The 22,614-nt window shown below is 42.4% G+C and overlaps 1 protein-coding gene across 3 annotated transcripts in view; it reads right to left on the reverse strand.

Moving 5' to 3' along the window:
- grid1a (glutamate receptor, ionotropic, delta 1a) overlaps positions 1–22,614 on the reverse strand; it is a 295,107-nt gene that overhangs the window by 31,753 nt on the left and 240,740 nt on the right. For all 3 annotated transcript variants that reach the window (XM_061837779.1, XM_061837781.1, XM_061837780.1), the window contains exons 6-8: positions 19,271–19,444; positions 14,230–14,391; positions 13,344–13,463 (exon numbers count right to left, since the gene is read on the reverse strand). In XM_061837779.1, the coding sequence (XP_061693763.1) occupies positions 13,344–13,463; positions 14,230–14,391; positions 19,271–19,444 (456 nt within the window). The remainder of the gene's footprint in view (positions 1–13,343; positions 13,464–14,229; positions 14,392–19,270; positions 19,445–22,614) is intronic.

The raw sequence follows: 22,614 nt of genomic DNA on the forward strand, positions 1-22,614 counted from the left end.
TTCTTTTTACGTGTTATTAAATCCACCGGTGGCATCGGTGTGTGATTTTCTTTTCAGCATCAAGGTGGTATAGGTGGACCGCCGCACTTCATTTTGAACCTTGGCTTGATGAAACATCAACACCACTCTGCTCTTACAATCCATTGTACATAAATAAGTGCTCGAGTTTGAAAACGTAGGAAAAATAGCCACACACATACAGGTCAAGCAACTGACGTTTTGTCTGCCATATTTCCATTTGTAGGATTGATTCTTTTGGACGTAATATCCCTTTTTGCAGTAATACTGCTCAGGCTTTTCCAGTTTTGAAAAATTGCTTTAGGGGTGGTGTGTTTACGGACTAACCAAACAAACAATCACAGACATAAATCTTTTGAATTCCTCGTCAAAAGAGCTGAGCTGCAAATTAGAGAAAGCCTTTCATGTATGCCTTTCCTTCTCGTCACGAGTACGAAGATATACAGTGTGTCAATATTCTCTCTAATGGCCCCGTCACACCATAACGTTCTGGTCAGCGTTCTCTTGCATTTGAGGAAACATTGGTAGTCGCCCATGGTCGCCGGGATAGCGCCAGAAGAGCGTTGTTTGAACACTAGTGAACGTCAATGATCGCTGGGAATCGGCGGAGAACGCCGGTCTGGAAAAAAAGTTTTGAACATGCACAAAAGTTCTCACCGAGACCAGCGTTCATCAACGTTTAATTTTAAACCCTGCAGAACGTTCAAGAACGTTCGTGGAACGTTTTACTAAGGTTCGCCGAGCGTTGCGCGCGTTTGGCTATCGTTAGTCAGTCGTAACTCGAGCCTTACTTGGTTGTTACTTAATTAACTTAACATAACTTAATGATATTTCCAACGTTTTTGTTCCCGTTCCACTGTAAAAATTACATGCCAGCAAAACGCTATTCTGTCGTCATTCACCCGTTTAGTCACACGCTCAACACGCTCGTCACACGTTGACAAATCGCTCGTCGTGCGCCAATGACACGTTAGTACACGCTAATGGTTTTTAGGGGTATCTTATTGGGTCGCTGTTACACGCTTCTCGTGCGTTATACACACGTTAGTCATGCGTTAGACACACGTTAATCACACGCCAGATGTGTCATCTTCATTTGAGAACGCTAAAAGTAGAACGATTGAAATGTTCAGAGAACGTTGACCAGAACGTCACGGTGTGACGGGGCCATAACATTGAGTTAGGTTAAATTTAGCTCATCGACAAACAATCCTGGTTTGTGATGGAATAAGCAGTGGTATTGTATGAATGATAGAATGAAAATTTCCACATATTTAAGCAGAAAACATCCCCAACATGTAATTTAATTACATTTCTTTAAATCCCTATTCGGCATTATTAGCATAAAATAAGGTTGACATGGCAAATGTACAGTAGATACTTCAGATCCATAAAGCATGAAAAAAAAACCAGGCCCACCGCACAATGCGGTCATACCTTATTGGTCTGGACCACTGCAAAGAAAAAAAAATAAAAAGACAGTTGGCGACTCATTTTGATTTGCATTTGAGTGATGGAATATGGATTTCCTGAAGAGTGAGCCTGTATAGTTGCTTGATGATGATGCACATATCAGTATTTCATCACGTTTATTAAACCATCTTCTCCTGTTCTCCATGTTGGAGGGGACCAGCACAAAAATCACGACCTTCAGGTGTTGCACAACTGAGGGCAGAGCTCTATCTTTTTAAGACTTCGAGGCTTTGGAGTTTTCAAGTGAGCACCCCAGATTTTTGATGTTTTGTCAATATGCTCGCAAAACTGCTGCCTCTGTCCTTCGGTTCAGCAACAGACAGTTTTGACCCTCCCCACCTCCAGCCCCACGTCTGCCGGCCTCGGTGAGAAAGAAAGGAAGTAATGGGCTTCTGCAGAAAGAGGACGTGGGTGAGGATAAAAGTGAGAATGGGCATTTTAAAGAGTCTCGCTCGCTCCCGTTCATTTGAATGAAACCGGTGTAGTACGTGACCCTTGCGAAGATTCTGGCTACAAGCTTTGCTTTTTTTTTTAGTCCACAGGTATAATTATAAATTATAAATATAATTGAATTGAATGTTGGGAAATATGTAGTTGTTAAATTGGGGCGGCACGATGGATGAGCTGGTGAAGCGGTGGCCTCACAGTTCTGAGGTCCTGGGTTCGATCCCGGCCCCGCCTGTGTTGAGTTTGCATGTTCTGTAATTGGACACTCTAAATTGCCCTGAGATGTGATTATGAGCGCAGCTGTTTGTCTCGATCTTTCCTGCAATTGGCTGGCAAGCAGTTCAGGGTGTACCCTGCCTCCTGCTCGTTGACAGCTGGGATAGGCTCCAGCACTGCCACGACCCTTGTGAGGATAAGCAGCTAAGAAAATGGATGGATAGAATTTGGATAAGGATGTGAACATTGGGACTTAATGTCCATGCCAATATTATTTTTGCAATGAATAAAACAAAATACCTTCGGCAGACTAGGTTTCTTTTCTAGGCCGGGTGAAGAACCAGATAGACTTATCACGTCCCATCGGAACGAGAGTAGGACCCAAATGCAGGACTCGGAAGATGCAAGGTAGTTCAAGGAGACACGTTTATTATATGCAGAAGTAGGGGATCGAGCAGGCAGTCCGGTGCAACAGCGGTAGTTGGGGCGTCGGGCGAAGAGAGCAGGTGAGCGGACAGGCAGGAGTCGGTACACAGGAGAACAATCAAAGCAGGCAGAAGTAACGAAGGAGTCAGGCTTACAAGGTTGGTCAGAGAACGGACGAAGGTCGGTACGCACAGGTTCAATCAGGGATACCGGAGCACACGAACGGGACATGAAGATCATACGAACTGGCGCCGGCCAGTTGTCATCGCGGTCATATAAATCCACAGCATAATCAGGCTGCATGAGGCGCAGGTGTGCACCCTCCAATCAGCGCACCCACGCGGACACCCGCACAGCTCGTGCTAAAGCGGCAGGATCATGACAAGACTTTCACGCAATGGCCGTCCGACGACACCGTCAGAAGTGCTGCGGTGCAGAAATAACCACATCCCCGATTGCTACGACGCCCCTGCTGTCATGTCAAAGCTTAAACGAAAGCAGAGCTGCATTGAGTCTTCCTGGAAGCACAGATTAGTGTAAGCTTCCGAAAAGTGACACGTTCTTTATGGCTCGGTGAAGTTGTAAAGCAAAGGTGGTGGGTATTTGTGCAAAGTCACGCGCCCGTACACCAACATTACAGTCTAGTGTGTGAGCTGTTGTCTCCACTTGGAAAAATGCTTTTGTGTTAAGGGGTCACTTGTTTTTTTATTTTTTCCCTTCTTAATACTCTCAAGAGTAAGAGTTCAGTTTCAAGCTCCGTCGTCATTAGGAATCGCCGATGTCCAGTTGCTCACTTGCGTGAGACAATCCAGCCCCCACAAAACATGCCGATTTCGTTGAGAAATCGGCTGTGTAAAGTGGACTATAATTCTATATTCTTGGGGTATTTTGACAAAACCATGTCATGATGTTAATAAGACAAGAACTGTTTTATATTGTGTACAAATCAGAATCTGAATCAGCTTTAATGGCCAAGTATGCTTCCTTTTAAAACTATTCCATCTACTAACTTCACTACAAACTTTTCCATTTGAGAAAATTTGCTTTTATGATATATATATATATATATATATATATATATATATATGTATATATTTTTTTTTTTTTTTACAAGACCCTGACATCGAGTTTTACATCAATTATGCTCACATAGGACTTTACAATAACAAAAGCAACAATACAGCTTGCTGCTTTCGCCACACAGGTCTCCTTTGGATCGGGGGGAGAAAAAAAAACGGCTACGTGGGATTAAAAAGTCATTTTGAAGTCGGCCAGTGAGCGACACTGCGCCACAAAAGGACAACATTGACATATTGAAATTCTGTGATATGCCTTTTTAAAAAGTCACCGTAATGACGGCTATTTGGCTAATGGCGACCAAGCTCGATCTATAATGAGGCTCCGAAAATGCCAATGGTCGTTTTAAACTGACAAAAGAAGGCTTTTTTTTCTTCTTTTTTTTTCAAAAGCAAGTAGCGTCAGAAGTGCTTCAATTACATGATGGGAGACGGCCAATGATCCTTGTTATTGAAACACTTAAACTGTGTCATTATGGATGTGAAACAGTATCTTGTGATAGTTTCAGATCTTGGCATTGGACTAGTTCAGTCAGTCCACTGTATGGTTTTCATTCAGTACCTACCGATATAATCTACATTATACCTACCGACTATACAGGTATACTTATTCCAGTTGACTTTGGGAGGGATATGGGGTCACCGCTCAATAAAAGGGCACATAAAGAGCTCATGCACGTGACGTCACCATTTTCACGGGGCCATATTGCCGGTCAAACAGAGCTGCTCGACATTGTGGGGGACATTGAAACGGAGGGGAGGATTTACAATACCTGGGACCTGCTGTGCTCTTGGTTGTCACAACAGACAAGACAGATATTCAAAGAGATCAGTCTATGGAATACCAGATGAAAAGACCAGAAAATATCGATGGATTTCGGCAATTAAACATGATGGATGGTGCCCAACCAAAATACACACACACACCGGTGTAGCGATCGCTTCATTTCAGGTAGGAATTATTCTTATCAATCTGAAATTACCAAAAAGTATTTATAATGCCAAGTTGGCTCATTTGAAAACAATGCGTGCTCAAAATAAAAAACTGTTGCAGAGGTTTACAGACGTTAAGTGTGACCGCAATCACTTCCGTGTACGTTCCATGGAGATGACTCCGTCCTATTTCTCCCCAATCATAGTTAATAAATGCGAGTTTGTGTAAAACCAGGGGTCATTTATTTAAATATTGGTATTTGTATTGAATACTAGCTGAAAAGATCGATGGATTCCGGCAAAGGTAAACATGTAGCCGAACACGCTTCCGTGTTCACGAGCCGTCAAAACCGTCCCTATTTGGGATTTATTCCTGATGAGAACAGATCCAGCAACTAAGTATTCATATGCGTCCAGACTTTAATACGCTTTAAAACTTTTACGTGTAAATCACGACGACTTACTCACCAGATCCATGTGTAGATCTAGTTGTCCAAGACAATCGGAAGCGAATTAACAGTTCAATTTATTATCAGCGAAAACATTGATTTTGGCATTAAATACAGGTCCTCTATGCCAAGTTTATCTAATTTTTCCACGTGCCGTAGTTTAATTTCATCTTCTAAATGTCTGACGGTATCGAACAAGACTTTGGGCGTCACGCTACAAGACATATTTCTGTGTCGTCTCCAACCGACTTAGCATTGAGCAATGCTTCGCTTGACCGGCAATATGGCGAGGCAAACAAAAAGTCACGTGATTTTATGACGTAGGTGCATGAGCTCTATAGTATGAATAATTTTATATAGAACTGAATAAGTATAAAAATATAGGCACACCGCCATTGAAATATGGGCAATTTATATTCTTGAACTTTCCTCTGGAATTGGGGAGGAAGACCTGTCCAACATGGTCGTCATATAGGCACAGAGTGGCTAATCTAATTTTAAAAACCCAATGTCTAGGAAGCCCAACAGAAGAAATTACTTGTGGTCATGAGACTACTGTGTCGCTTGATTGGTGGACTAGACTTAAACGTCATTAGTGCTTGAATTGGATTGGCGCAAACGTTCAAAGTCATAGTTTAAACGTATGAAATAGTTGATTAATAAGCAATAATTGATTAAAAAAAGTAGCAAGTAGCATTTTGATAAGTGTAATGGCGTAAAAGTCCAATTGATTATTAAAATAATAAAAAATAGTGTGCATTATTAAAACTACTTTGACAAGGAGAATTGATCACAAATGCTACTTGAGTAAATGTAACAATTCAGTGCTACCCACTACTTTATTATTACGCACCTCTGCTCGGGAAGTACGCTATTAATATGGCACTTGGGAATTAATACAATTTGCTCCTAGATTTGAAAAGGAGTATATGTGCATATTTATTCCATAAGTCTCCTTTCGCTTCGCCGCGCACCCCCCGCGGAAGAAAGTGCAATCAAGCTATCGCTCATTTCCAGACGCACAAAGCAATGTGAGATGACTATTCAGAGGAGTCCAGTCTCATTTTTCCTGATGGGCAATCACACAAGCCGAGCGTATGATTTTCACCGTAGAGTCTCAAGTTTGAACTCGATATTGCACAATGATGAGTCAAAACAAGTTGAGAATATACAAGATTTTGTGATATTACACCGAGTGACAACTATTATGAGTGGAACATCTAAAATGGAGATATTCTTTATTATCTCCATTTCCACATTGTTTGATCGGGTCTGAAGATGAATTCAGCATTCAGATCGTTGATATAGGGAAAGTCAGCAACTTGCGACTGTCGGTGTGGAAGAAAGGCAAACTAGAGAGGGAGTCAAAATTCAGCTGTAGCTCATCTTACAACATTTTAAAAAAATATTAAATGCGCCAAAAGATACAAATGCAAAATACTTTCATGTAAAAACAAACAAACAAAAAAGTCTGCCTTTGCATGAATTACATGTGATTCAGGTATAGTATTAATGAGATAAGAAAATTATGATATGGTGAAAAAGGTGCCCTTCATTCAGAGAAAAAACAAAAATTCACAAGTTTAGTTTTGCAGTAATATATATATTTTTTATCCCTCGCTGATTATTGATTTCTAAAATGTGATAGACCCCACAAATACGGGGAGAAAATCACCTTTTGTTCTCATAACAGTGTGTGGTGGTCTTGAGATGACCACCGGAGCGCACCACAGATATATTTCCACTCGTAATTGCGAGTCTCATCCCCGAAACCATTTTTGATCACATCAAATATCGTTTCACATTTGCGATCATCAGGCAAAAAACTGAACCTGAACACATCCCACATGATAATCTGTTCAAGGCAATTATAATCAGAGCTTTGACGAGCGCTTGTGTGGGTTTTCTTCAGTTTCTCCTGCTTCCTCTGACATCCCCCAAAACATTGTTCACTGAAGATTCCATACCCGGCCTCTCAATCAAAGTCAGCTGGAGGGACTCCAGCTCACCCTAATAAGGGCAGACCAAAAAAATGGATGGTTGGATGTGAAGCAACAAAAGCCAACTTGACTGCATGAGCTGAGTCTGTTTGATGATGTTTGGCCAGAATGAAAAAGTCTGTCCGCCTCTCTGGGGACACATGTCGAGCCAAACATAAGCGCCAAATAAGCGCCGTTATGCAGCGGCGGTGGACAAAAATGGCAGTCCAAATTGGCGAGAAGAGGGCGGTGACCACTGGGTCCTCATTTTGGGCTCCAGTTACTAGCACTTTGGCCAGTAATGGCAGCCATAACAGAATTATTCCTATGATTAGGCAGACGCCGCTGTGTTTTCTTCACAGTGGGCGAGACAACCTGGCAACCGGATGTGCCAGACCAAGGTTGCCAATGACAAACCATCTTGGCAGCTCAGTTGCGATGCCAGCTGACTCGTTTTTATTTGTTTCGGAAGAACATTTTTCATAGGTCAATATGCTCTATGTTTCAGAATATATACAGTTGTGCTCATAAGTTTCCTACACTAGAATTGGTGAAATTTGTCCATTAGCAATTTTGCCTGAAAAATATGACTGATAACTGAGAGGGGTTCATCTCATTATTTTCATTATTGCCATGTTTTGTTTAGATGAAGTGATATACTAAAATGTCTCGATTTAAATAAATTTAATTGATGGATTTGAATTCCATTAAGAATAAAATGTGTTTTGCCATACCACTCGTTTTCTTTAAAGAACAAAACACTCCATAAAAATCTGCCACAGAATGTAAACTAAGGAGCACGACTGTCATTCCACTTCCACTTCACCTCTTCATCAAGTTTGCAGATGACAACTGGAGTGGTTCTCATCATCAACCGGGACAAGACAGACTACAGGAGAGAGGTGAGCCCTAAATATGGAAAAAAAAAAACCCCAAGAAGATTGGTTGTGGACTTCAGCAGAGCGCACTCCCAGCATGCTCCCCTAAACATCAATGGTGCTGCAGTGGAGAGAGAATGCAGCACCAAGTTCCTGTGAGTGCACATCACCGACGACCTATCCGGGACGAGCAACACCTCATAACTGCCCAAGAAAGCTCACCAGCGTCGCTACTTCCTGCACAAGCTGAGATGAACCAGAGCCCCAGGTCCCATCATGTGCTCCTTCTACAGAAGGACCATTGAGAGGATCCTGACCAAGTGCATTAGTGTGTTGTAAAGAGCCTGCACCACATCCTGCTGTAAGACACACAGCGAGGGCAGCTGAGAAGATTATCGGAAACTCTCCTCCATCCCTGCAGGACATTTACAGCATCTGCCTCACTCGCAAAGCCCTACACATAGCGGGGATGCCACTCATCAAACAACCTCTTCAGTCTGCTGCCATCAGGGAGGAGACTGCTGAGTCTGGGGGCCAGGATGAGCCAACACAAAGACGGTTTTATTCATCAGGCTGTCAGGAATTTAGACTCTGCCTGCTCTGCCCCCTCTACCTTTTCTGTCCTCTGTCCACCTGACACCCCCCCCCCAAACACACACACACGCACATACACAGCAGACTCAGACTTCAGCCACTTTAGCTACATTTAGATTTTGTCTTCTAATTTAAATAAATTCTGTTTGCCTTGCTTCTCTGACCTCGACTATTATGCACGTCACCTGAACTTGATATTTGCAGATTCAGTTAATACTTTTGATACTTTATATAGACTATTTATCCCTCTATTAACCAAGCAGAGTTCCAGGTTATCTGAAATTATGTAACATGGGTTAAAGCTTTTTTATTTGTACTGTCTTTTGTAGGACTGTGTGCTCATGAGTGCCATAATTTTAATCCTCTCAATGTGTTACGCGCATTGAAGAATTGACAATAAAGCACCTTGCACCTTGTCCGATGCAAATGGCATCTAAAAATATATTTTTGGGGCAATTTAAATGGAAAAATGTAAGGCTGACAAGAAAAAAAAAAACATCTCCATCCAGATTTCCAAACTGGTCAATTTGACCTCCAGCATAACTTTTCCCAAATAAAGGACGAGTTCATGTTTCTCTGGCTTTAGCGCTCACAACCTCACATTGAACCTCTAATAATTTATTTTATGGGTCAGTACAAACCGCTCAACATGTAATCATCCCAAAATATATTTAATACACTTTCCTGCCTTATTTTTTTTTTTGGTTTAGTTTCTTAGCAACAATTTTCCTGGGTCAAAAACGAAAAAAAAAAAAAAGAGTTCACAGAACTTGAGCTTGGGCAATGTTTTGAGAACTCAGAGGCATGTTTTTCTGGGTGCTTCAAACAGACAAGCTTGGGGACGACCTTGCTTAAGTATTAGTTGAGCTACTTGTTTTAAAGTGTACCGTCAGGTTGTCGAGTACATCTGGTCTTTTGAGGTCTAATAATGAGCAAATTTGTCATCTTTGTCACTCCTAAAAATGAGCTTATTCAGGAGAGGTTAATGCCGCACGACTGCAAAGCCATGTTTCCATATATCACACTGAGCACAGACAGCTGTCGTAGTTGCTGAACGCGTCAGCGAGAAATCAATTCTGACTGATGCATGAAAGATGCTCGGCTAAGAGGAGCGATTACATCTCAACGAGTGGACTTTCTCTGCAAAGAGCCTCGCACAAACTGGAAGTCAATTGCAATATCTGCTTAGGAAGGAGCTGACACATCAATAAGCGCAAAGAGGGGGGAGCAAAACAACAAGAGCGGCATCGATCACTCTGCAGCAGGCGCACAGGCAACGAGCTGGTGGTGCAAACTCACAGTGGCCATCCTGGAAATAGTATTTCAGTCTTCATTAGTGTCCTAAGCAGAGAGACGCCTCATCTAAGAGCCATCAGGCTGGGAGGAAAATGGACTGGATGCAGATAAACGATGATGGAGGGGGAGGAATGCCCGGCCGAGGGAGGAGGAAGGTTACGGCGGGAGTGAGTTAGAGGCGAGGATGAGGAAGATGGCGGGTAATGGTGTGTCTCATTTCGATGACAGCGCCGAGACAGACGCGGCGAAGACAAGACAAACTTTGTGAATATTTAGATGAACACCCTAATAGAGAGCATTTGAGCGTTGGCAGTCCTTGTTGTTGTGTAGACACGGCGTGTAATCACATGTGGCATCCCATTGCTGTCTCTTTCTGCCTCTAATTAGAGGTACATGTGTGCGCGTGTTTACGCGTGCTTACTCTGGACATCCGCGCGGCAACCGTGTGCGTGTTAAAATACGGCGCGACGTTCCCGCGTGATGTGTCTCCTCCTCACGACTTCTTAATGGCGGCCTTATGATGAATCGGCGTGGTGATTTCAGCTCCAGGCTGAGTGGTGATTAAATCTTCATTATGGCTTCTGGTCAGTGCTGCTCGGCATAGATTGCCACCAGCCCCTCCCCCCCAAAAAAAAGAAAAAAAAAGTCAATTCCTCTTCATTCCGCAGGAAGCCCCTTGACGGAATCGGGACGTCAGAGGTGGCGGCGACAAACAAATTATAGCTGAGAGTACGCAGATGATAGGCTTAATCTCTCTCAGCAGTGCGCCCAAACAAACCGCAGCGAAGTTTGTCAGCTCAACTTATTATATGCTCCCTAGACACTTCAATAAGTCTATAAACGCTAATGATTGCCAATAGAAACACCTCGACAAGATTAGGCGATAGATCTTTATTAACACAGAGATGTTTTCAGTGTGGGTGGCACGGTGCTTGACTGTTGAGTTCATCTGCCTCACAGTTCTAAGGACCTTGGCCCCACTTATGTGGAGTTTTCTCTGGGTACTCTGGTTTCCTCCCACATCTCAAAACATGCTTGGTAGGTTGACTAAAGACTCTAAATTGGGTGCAAATGTGAGTGAATGGTTCTTTGTTTCTATGTGCCCTGTGGTTGGCTGGTGACCACTTCAGGATGTACCATGCCTCTTGCCTGAAATAGCTGTGAGAGACTCCAGAGCAGGGGTTGAAATTGAACGTATAACAGACAGTTATTCAATTTGTGGCATTTTGCAATGTGAGTAAATGAGTGAGGGATGACTGGGTGTTACATCCAACGGCACAATTCACATACGCACTGTGAAAAAAGAAAAGACGAAGCCACTGGTTTCTTTCAGACACCACACGGAACTTTTTCTAACAACGACCGCTGCGCCGCCACACTTTCTTTACCTTACACTCGCCACCCCCATCCCCGCTCTTAAAGATGTACACTCATAATTAAAAACGTTACAGCACTATACGCAGCCCGTCAATGTCTTTTATAATGACAGCGTCCACCAACGCTGCTTTAGTTCGCAGCAAAGTCCAGGCAATGAAGAGCAAAGACGAGCTAGACATGCTGCTTGTTTACTTTCGAAATTAATGGAGAAAGTTAAAGAAGAAATGCCATTTTTTTAAGATGCAATGACTGTCGGGGTATGTGAATAATCAAAGAAAAAAAGTGGTTAAACCGGATGAGATTTTCTCTTTTCGAGTGGGAAAGGTCTGGTCTGAAGCCAAAGTAGAAAGTGCAGGATGAGATGGTGTGTAATTCTAAAACTCTACCTTGGCACAGCTGAACTGATCCAGGATGAAACCACAGACAATACAGTGCACAGAAAGCTTAATCTGTATTTTAAATATATATATGTATATGTATAGATACATAGATCTTGGGGTAAAAAAGTCTGGGCACCCCTGCTCCAGAGGATATTGAGAATAGGCAGCATTGAAAATGGATGGATGTTTTCATTGTTGTTTGTAAGCGAGCACAATCGTGAATACATGATTAAACTGAGTTCACAAGACTGCTGAACGTACCCATCCAACAAACCATTGAGTCGCCAAAACTCAGCAACAAAACTAACTACTTAAACCAGCCCAACAAAAGTGAGTAAATCCAGTACAATTTGGCTTCTACGTGACTAAAAGCAACAACTGCAACAACTCATTGACTCGTGCAGGTGTACATACAGAGCATTATTCTCCTGCTTCACTCACAAGGTTATCATGAGGCCTTTTGTGTCACTTTAATGTCATCCGCCGTGACCCTGAAGGACGCGATCAATTAATGGGCTCCTTTCTGATGCCTAATGAGGCACAACAGTACGTGTCATCCGCTTTAAAGTACCTGGCGGCCGCCGCACCATGAAAAATGTTGCTTTAAAGAGGAGCCAAAGGTGTTTTAATGGACCAGATATGCTGCGGAGGTTAGCGGTGAGGTCTCACAAAAATGATCAATTGTTTCATTCACAGAGTAAGAGGTCACATGGAGAGAATAGTCAAAAAAAAAAAAGCTGTTTTCATCAGCGTTTCCACACCGCCCGATGTTCACGCACAAAAGGACAGCAGAGTGCAAATCCATATCCGCTTTAAAATAGACCGTGTATTGGATATGCAAACGATGCTCATGCTTGGTGCGGTAAAAAGTGAAGGGGCACCCTGCGGCGAGATACCAAGCTATCTATGACATACTGAGGAGTGAAAATTGGACAAATCAAGACCCACTAATGCATGGTGGGTGGGCGTTTGAATCTTTTCAAATCAGGTTACCATAACAACTGGTCAAAATACAAACTGATGCCGTCACTTCTGCTCTGCCCTTTAATGGTTTGCCTAAACACCCATGACTGCAAAATCTTCTCAAATACTTATTTTCGGAACTATTCTATTATTATAGTCTCAGGTGGATGGGGTCGAACAGGCGTAGTACACGACTGGCAGAGGCCAGCTTATTATTGCTGCTCATTTTTATGATCCTTTTTAATTTCCAACATTTGGAGATTCTCGATGTTCTGCGAAAATTCCTTCGACTTCCAAATCAAACACAGGTACAGAATACATGCCTCACTCACTGTCAATAATTTCAGTTTCTGGTGCTCAAAATGTCTAATAACATGAATTTCTGCTGTGCTTTTAGGAAATACTTCTCTGTGGATACAGCCCGAGGAAAACAAATGGAAATGTGACAAATTGTACATTGTTTTTGTCATAGATCAATGACTGCATTTTGTCACTAAGCTGCATCATACATAAATGTCATCGGTACTGTTGCAATGTGTAATACAGATTTGAAAGCTCGTCAAAACCTAATATGTGCCGACGGCGTCATTTTGGATCAGTTTTGTGGAACAGTACAAAGGGGAATCACTATCAATTTATAGTAGGTACGAGATTCTATCTGACCTGCAAACGGCATCCATTGGACAGACGCCGCTTTGTGCACGTGACTTCAAAGCATTAGCAGAGTTTGTGTGAAAGGGCACCCGCAGTAGAAAGGAGATTTTCGGGAGGCGCCCCGCCAGGATGTCCATCAAACGCATACACCGGATGAAACGTGCGGTAATCACTCAGGACTCACCCGTTTCACATCCTTGCCAAAGGTCTCGCTGTAGCTGGTGCCCAGAATCTCAAATTGCACGTGAGAGTTGGAACCCTCCGCCCGGAAGTCCATCGGTCCCGTCAGTCCGCTGATGCGTCCCTGCAGCCGCGAGCGAGCGGGGAAAAATGGGAGATGTAACAAACAAACCGAACCTTGTAACGATGCTAATGCTTTATTCAGTCTCCGGTACGTGTTTATATTCTGTCGAAAGAAAAACGCCTGCGGGCGCAAACTTGACTGCCGTGGCATGTTTTCGATCGAAGCTTGACGGAATGACATGATATTAATCAATATAAATCATGTTATCATCATCATCATCATGTATCAACCGTGTCCATTTGTCAAGCACGCTTTGATTCTGACATTTTGCAGTCAAGTCAAAGAGGAATTCAAGTTTAGAAGCCATTAAAAAGTGTACTTTTTTGTTTTTGTGAGTTAAAAAAAATGAGTTCAAGCCCCCCCAACAGTATTGGAGTCTGAAGATGATACCAGCGTGATTGTCTGCAACCACTACAAATTCCATTATCAAGATTCAGCTAGATGAAATGAAGTCATTTCTTCCCGAACATGTTACCTTATTTCATTACAGTGTGTGTGTGTGTCCGCGGATGTGTGTGTGGTGTACGCTGGAAGGATGTTGCAGAGGTCCCAGTAGATCAGATTGTTCCAGAAGACAACCCTGGGCATAAAAATCTTTTGTATACTTGAAAATTATGAAAACCTTGGAAGCCCATTTTGCGCCCCCCCCCCCCCCCCTATCATCACCAACATTCATGAAGCTAAAAAAAATAATAATAACATCGCTGAAAACCAAATGCATATACATGGACAATGTCAGATAAGAGGCAGATTGATGGATGGATACCTTTTGGATGGTGTCCAGCATGGACCATCCTCCATTCCACGGCTTGGTGGACTTTCTCATGCAGTTGAGGCTGGCCATGCTGTGCCACTTCCTGTCCTCCAGTTTCCTGTAGAAGGCGTTGGCCAGCATCAGAACGCTGTCGTACAGGTAGAGGTTGGACACCTGTTGAGAGAAGGGTCAATAAAGTGAAACTTGTTAACTTCAAAACGGCGGCAGACAAGAGAATAGCAGTTATTTTTAAAGAGTGATCGTCATTTGTTTATGTTTTTCAAATTTGGTGGAGATAATTGCCCAGGTTAAAAATGGATTACTTCTGTATATGATTGCAGTTCTCGTTTTCAAACAAAAAAAAATTTGTTTGACGCTTAGAGCTAATGATTTAGCTAGCATAAAAATGACTGCTATTGCTGACAGTAGTAGATCAGGACATTATTAAAATAACATAAAAAGGGTTATTACATTTGCAATACAAAAATGACTGATTTGAAGACGACTTGTGCACACAAAATGAACAATAAAATGGTTTTTAGTTACGGTTGCCCATCAGACAAATTTGATAATTTTGTTTTTGAGGTATCATTTGAAATAGTCTAAATTACTGTAATTTCCGGCCTATAAGCTGCGACTTTTTTCACACGCTTTCAAACCTGCGGTTTATGCGGCAATTGCAAATGTGCACTTTTTTCTAATGGCCGCAAGAGGGCACTCAAGTGGAAAAGGTAAGAGTGAGACTGGTGGAATATATGTGCCGAGGAAGTGACTTTTACCGGTCTGGCCCTGTTAGCACTGCGCTAGCATGTTACTGCCGTGTCTCAGTGATTTTTTTACCGGTATGGTTTTTTTTAAACCAGCCCTGTTAGCGCAGCGGCGGCGCTAGTGTCAAACTCTCTGTGTACCGTCTTCGTAAATATCTCGTGTTTCAATGTGGGTTGGAATGTTGGCACTTGCGGCTTTTACACAGCTGCGGCGTATGTATGTACCAAATGGTATTTCCTTTACAAATGTACTGAGTGAGGCTTATAACCAGGTGCGCACAGTAGTTACTCAAAATCTATACTTCAAACCCATATAGTGTGTTTTCAGGCATGAGGTCTTGACTTTTGGGTCTGCTTGTGACAGGCATGCCAACCAAATTTTGTGTTGCTCAGGGAAAATGGCCTTGTGAGCTGAATTTTGAAATTATGCTGGGGGCCTTGAGCGAGAAAACCATTTATGAATAGACTGGCAATTTTCTGTATTTTCTGTAAAATATGAGTTGAACAGTTTGAGGTGATAACAACACACTTGGAGAGATTGTACTTTGCTTCATGAAAATAAAACGAAATCAGTCGTCCTTTTGGTTCGTGGCAGAGCGTCAATAACTCGCGCCTGCAGACAGACACACGTGGCCGTCTCCCTGCGCCCCGTTAAATTCTCCACCGCGTTGTCACCTTCGCGCACTTCCAGGTGGCGTATTTTCATATTGATCATAGCCTGGCAGACAATTAAGCGTTTATGTCCTGTGACGGCAGCGAATCCCCCCCGCTCGCCTTGAGGAGGGAGAGTAAGATGACTTATTAATAAATCCATTTTTGTGCTGCGGGGCTTTGTGCGCACGGCGGTGTGCATGCCGGACAGGCGTTAAATCACGACGGGGGCCGAGAGTGAGGAGTGAAAAAAGAAATACAAGAAGTTGTCAAAACAGGCTTTATTTCTGCTCGGCTCGTCTTGCCTCTTCGATAACTGTCTCCGCGGTGCTTCCTGTCAGGAATCATGTCCGCTGCCTCTGCTGCGGTGTGAGTGTGGATTTTGTGGCGCATTCCCACCCCCGAGGTTAAATCCCAGCACTGTGCGAGACGCGTGGAAGCAATACAGGCGGCCACTTGGGAGGGGTGGGGGTTAGCACATGAAAGGTTGAAGACTCTCAGGGGTAAGACATCGGCAAGTCAACTTCTCTTCCCTTAAGGTCAAACAATCAGAGGCTGCTATAGAATAATAAAAATGAACACACACCTTGGGGAGTTGAGCTTGGGAGAAACCATGGCAAAGACCCCAACTGTGCAGCTATAGTAATCCCCCCGCCCCCACCCAAGTATTCGTGGTTTAGTATTTAACAATAATTTTTTTTTTTAATCATATCCTCTGTTACTTGCAAAAAAAAAAAAATACCATGGCAAAGACCCCAACTGTGCAGCTATAGTAATCCCCCCGCCCCCACCCAAGTATTCGTGGTTTAGTATTTAACAATAATTTTTTTTTTTAATCATATCCTCTGTTACTTGCAAAAAAAAAAAAATACAATGCACCCATAAGCCACACTGTGTTCTTTCTACAATGCCACAAGATGGCGCCCAATCTATGTTTAAATTGGAACGAGTCTCAAGGAAGTAGTGATACATTTCGACAGCAAAAGCTTTGTACGTTGGAATGAAGCTCAGTTTAGCCTGGGTTGTTAGGGGAAGTTAGTGTTTGCTTCACGTGCAGTCGTGCATTTCAGGTGCACTTTTTCAAACCATATTCTCTCAGCCATCTGTGTTTAATGGTAAAATTAGTTTGAAATTAAATGAAGGTGTTTTTGGGATCTGGGTGTCAAACTCAAGGCCCAGGGGCCAGATCAGGCCCACCACGTCACTTTATTTGGCCTGTGCATGCAAATCATGTTGGATTGACTTGCAAACTGTCTTAACATTTAATAATGATGCGGTAACAATATTAATATGAAGTTATTTTTTGTTAGCGATTTTTTCTTTTAAAATAAAGTGAATAAAAGATGGAACCATCTTTACTGGCTTCTTATTTCAAAGATAGTTAAGTTATCCATTACTTTGTTTTTCTTTTTTCTTCTTTTTTTTGTTGTTTTCTTCTTCTTTACAATAAAATGAGATGATAACTTTATCAGCGTTTCCAGTCATAACACCAGCAGGTAATTGTTTATGATAAGAGAAATGCGTACATTTGGCCCGATTGCTGGTATGAACCGATACAGCTTTAGTGGTCTAGTCAGACTTGAAATTGATTAATGAATAAATAAATTGATTTGGAGGATGTGCGACCAGATGGTTGACTGAAGAGTCTCGCGTTACCGTCGGAGAAAAGTTTCAAAGTAAGTCTGGTGGCTCTCTAATTGGGAGGTTGTAAGAAGACCCAACGGAGGAAGCCTTATCGCATTAGAGAGCTTTTATGCTTTTATTACACCGATTATTTTATTAGGCAAACCTAATATTCATTTCATTGATTTCATTATCCTCTTACTTCTTTCCTGAATGTAGGGTGGTTCAATTCAATTAGAACCACCAAGTTGGAAAGGCCACAGTAAAGTGAGGGAAAGTGGAAGCCACCAAGTTGGGAGGCAGCTTCTGATTACACGACTGCCGTCAAGATCTCTCAAGTTGCATCTTCAGACTAGTACATGCGTTATTCGGAGCACCTTGGTGATGAAGTGCAATCCAAATAGTGTTTAATGGTGGATCAGGTTTGCTAAGGAGTTTGCCCTTACTTTTTTTTTTTTTTAAGATGCAGGGCTCAACAAGCACCCAAACTGAGCTCTGACACGAATCAGATGAATAGCCGAGCAATATACGGGCTAATCTCAACAAGACATCCCAATTTTACAGTAATTTGTGCTATTAAGACACATAGGAACTGTTTTAAATTGTTAAACAAAATTCATTTAAGTGTTCTTTAAGAGGAATGCAAATGCGTCTAAGAAGTGTATAAAAAAAAGTCAGAAACTACCTGCTGCACTGCGGATAAAGGTAATCTTTTATAACAATGTTTGACTCTACTCTGCCGCTTATTCCCCTGTCACGTTGAGCTCCAGTCATTGATATTCATAGGCATTCATGTGCCTCATGATTATCTTATCAAGGGTCTTTAATCTATATTCACTTGCATACATAGTCAGCTAATATCACGGAGCCACTTGTGTACTGTTGCGCCGTCCTCGTGTGTGTTCGCGGCACGTGTGCAGGGGAAGGTGTGGAAAAAGTAGAACAAAACAATATGCCACAACGTTGGCGCTGTTCCGGCTCAGCAACCAGCGCCCGATAACAAGTGGCCCCTCTTGTCGCCGTTGAAGACGGCAGATGAAACATGCTGCTTGTTCCCAAAGAACAAACTTGTCCTACAAATACTTGCAAAGGAATAAGGAACACGAGAAGGATGATGCTGCTGAAAAAACACGAATCACCAGCACTCTGCGTGCAACTTTTGTGGTTTTCTCTTTTCTCGGACAGAAACAAACTTTTTTTTCTTTTTTTTTTTTTTTTTTTTTAACAGTCGTGATTCCTAACCACTGGGCTGCGGCACTTCAGCTCGTGGCAGATTGTCAGGTCTTCAGTGGAAAATGATCCAATATCACTCCATTTCATTTTCAGGAAAAAAAAACCATTTACTAGAGATAATTTATCTTTTTTCATCTACAGATTCTACACCGCAGACGTTTTGTTGAAAGTAGAAAAATGAAATGCTCTTCCACTAATGTACATTATATGTAACGCTTTAGTGTGTTTCCCCTTGTTACTACTCATACAATAAATGTGGGAGCAAATGAATCGATGATTATCAGATCATTATTACAGTTTATATTTATACCCCCCCCCACACAGTGTTTGGATGCTGATGTGCTTTAAAATATTTTTAATGTTAGTTATGTATATGCTGCTCTGTGACGTTCTTGCAGGGGCAGGCGAGTATTCATATTTGGTAATTTATGTCCAATATACGTCCCCACACTTCTGCGGCTTGGCCATGTAATTTTGCCTCTGTGAGTAAAAATCCAGTCCACGCTGTCTTTGTAGGGGCTTAGGGTGCTTAATGTTTTGTTTCGATGATGCAATTAATCACTAATTGGCGACTTATTATCTGTTAATGGCAATCTCCAGTGTTATTTGGTAAAATGTCACATTACAGACCATTTGCTTTGGTTTTAATACAAAGTCTACAAGCCAAACGCGTCATGATTGATGTCTGTATCGTCCCCCACACTCCCCCAATGATCAATGAGTGTGAAAGCAACGGAAGGAACAAGCGCTGACATGGTCCTTGAATGTGGCAGCGTTACCTCCAGAGACTGCAGATAGCCTTCCTGGGGGTCACACAGGAGGGAGGAGATGCGGTGATTGTTCCTCATGCAGCGGACGTTGGTATCCCTCCACAAAGGGAACACTTGACGGATGAGGGTCATACGGCCCAGGGAGCTATGAACCAACTCCATGATGTCAGAATCACTGACTTCCTGTTTGAGGGAGGGAAGGAGGTTAGTCTGACACTTCTTTTTCTTTCCTGAGGCACGAAGAACAATGGCCCTCTATTACTGTATTTATAAAAAAAATATAAACAATATAAATACAATATCACATATATAAATACATACAAACACATGAATCATATACACCAGTGCATGGAATGTAAAATTGTATTAGTCACTCACATTTGAAAAATGTACGGGTGTGGTCTGTCATGCTCGCAGATTAAGTTGCGGGTGTGATTAGGGATGGAATCTCAAGACCTTAAAATAATTTACTGGTATCATATAACATAACTGTAAATTAAAAATGAAATTTAAAAAAAATACATAACTAAAATAGAAAACTAAAATTTCAAACTCAGAAATGATAATTTCCAAATTTCAACTGATATTAGTAGAACATGATATGAAACTGTATTTGAAATTTTTCATTAATAAAAATTCTTGATCTGACAAACTTTATCTGAAGAAAATTGAAATGCACTGTCCTGTCAAGGAATAAACACGAACGGTCTATCTCCGCAATGTTTTGAAGATGCTGAAAGTTTAGTTCAACATAATCGGCGTTCATGGCAACAAGCTAGCGATACATTGGAACAAACATTCCTGTCGGCAATCGTGAAGTATTGTTGTGGGGGGGAGCATGCATTGCGGGACTGCCGTAAATAGGAGGCTAGCTTGCTCAACGCGCCTTTATGTGCATGCGCTCGACGTACTGGCCGCACCTGAATCAAGCGACGAGGTAGATGATAGTCGAACGTCTTTTTTTATGGGGGGGGGGGTGGGGGCACGTCGTCACACTGCCTCGCGATCGACCCAATGAGCACCCCTGGTGTAACTGAATTTCCATGGGTCATGATGTTGATGACTTTCGACGTAAATGCGCTCCCAGTACGTGAAGCAGCTCTGAACACGCGTTTTCGGCCTAACTTCCGTACATACTCATTACGGTTAACTTGTATTTCCTGTTTCCGGGTGAATACTGGTTGTTTTGGAGCAGGCTTGTTTAGTTAACAACGTTTATGAAATAAACACGCAAATTAATGTCAAGACTACACAAAATAAGCAACGTCTTTCAATATCTATTTTTCTACCCATAGCAAATTTTACACGCGTGATTGTTTGTGCTCGACTGTGCAGATTTGCAAGCACGGAGGCGCGCGAGCGCAGTCGCGCTCGTCAAAGTGTAAGTGTTGTATATAATATAAATAAAAACAAAATAAAGCATCTCCTCCAGCTGAGTCTCGTGGGTCAACGGCCCAATCCACGCAGACTGCAACGGCAAAAATCAACATTTGCCGATTATCCACTTATACCTGGATCAGCTCCCTTCTTGCCCAAAGCGCCACGACTCTGCATAAGTTCGTGAAAACACTAACTAACTAAAGAACTAACTAACCCACTGGCCAACAAACTATCCAAATTACTAAACCAACCAACCAACCAACTAAAAGACAAGTGAACAAACATGCAGATGAACTAAAGAAACAAATTAAACAACCAACCAAGTAAAATAAAATGAGCCAATCAACCAACCAACATAAAAAACAAACACGCAAGCAAAAAAAAAAAAAAAAAAAACGCACAAATAAACCAATCCACCCTAATCCGCTATCCAAAACAACTACTGAAAGGTAACTTGAAAAGCAGGTTTAACTTGCTTAGTCTCACTTATCAATACACTATAGACCGATTTTCCAATTCCGCCAACAAATCGATGAAGTGTTCATCTTCCTTGCTTATATTGCAAGTGACCCTCAGCCATTTTCCCTTGAGGTGAGTGATGGGCGGCCGCACGTTTGGAGGGTCAGAGGAGTTGGGAAAAATCATTGTTCATAAGTGGCTGTGTTGCCCGCCCGTGATCGGTGGACTAGTGGTCAGCGCTGAACGGGAGTCTCTGGAGAGGCAGCGTGTTCGTGTAAAATCGGACAATAATGCTGTGGGGTTACCGGAGGGTCGCAATTTAAGAAGCGGGGCCCCGATGCGATCCCTTTGCGAACGTGGCGGGAATACACGCTTCAGGTCTACTTTCCTAATGAGGCATTGTGATCTTTGACTCTTACATCCACCCCTGCTGGATGCAGTTATCAGAGCCTTTTGTCTGTCCTCCATTACGCTTCATTATTATTTGCTTGGTTCGCCGCACAGCACCTTCAGCCCTTCGTGATGTTTTCTTTGATTTTAGGGGTACGTGAGCATCTTCAAATACAACATGAAAGCGCAGCAGCACGTTTTAATGTTGTCAGAGGCATGCGCACCAGAAAAGAAGTGGCACGACGACCCCCCCCCAAAATTGCGTGAATATTTTAGCTAAGCATGACAGGGACATTTTCAGAATTAAATAAAATATTGACTTGTCTGCATGTTTTTTTTTTTAAATATACAGATGATGGCGATAGGTATACCCCAGACACCAAAATATTTGTAAATAAGCAATTATAAAGTCACTTTTGTATGTATTCTATATGTTGAGTGTTATGTTGCAGTTTTTGCCATTTAATACAGAAGGATTATAAAACGCTTCCCCCTTGGGTAGCAATTTTGAGGAGACTGGAACTATTTCTTTCACGCACAAGACAATATTTCCCGTTTGTTCTTTTCTTTTCAAATCCTTGAGATGAGCAGTCAGGTGGAACTCATGCATATTCATGAGTTGTCACGACACATTAATCAGACGAGTTATGCCACGCGGTTCACGGAGCCACAACCCGCACGTCCAAGCTAATAACCGGTAGCGGCGCCCTGCTCCAAACGGTCTGTCACCATCACAGGCGACCTTTGCGCCGGGCGCTGAACCCGGCAAAGGCGTGGGAGCTGTGGCACGGCGCCCGAGGAAACGGCAAGAAAGCGTGCGCTACATTTGGGACATTACTTCACAATACCTACAGGTGCGTTTTTCCACTGAGTCTTGTTAAAGCAATTTTACCACCATGGTTACATCCTGTAAGCTTTCTGCCTGTGTTTGTACACGGCAACAGAGATTTTATCAAACAACTGATTAAAAAACAATATATCATATAGAACATCTGTCATCGGGCTAACACTACAGCAACCCATAATGACTAAATTACATTTAGATTTTGCCTGAGTGAAGTGCAAATAATTTGTCTTCTTCTTCTTTTCCTTTCGGCTTGTCCCGTTAGGGGTCGCCACAGCGT

Source organism: Syngnathoides biaculeatus, chromosome 12, assembly GCF_019802595.1.
Source record: "Syngnathoides biaculeatus isolate LvHL_M chromosome 12, ASM1980259v1, whole genome shotgun sequence".
NCBI classification, from domain to species: Eukaryota; Metazoa; Chordata; class Actinopteri; order Syngnathiformes; family Syngnathidae; genus Syngnathoides; species Syngnathoides biaculeatus.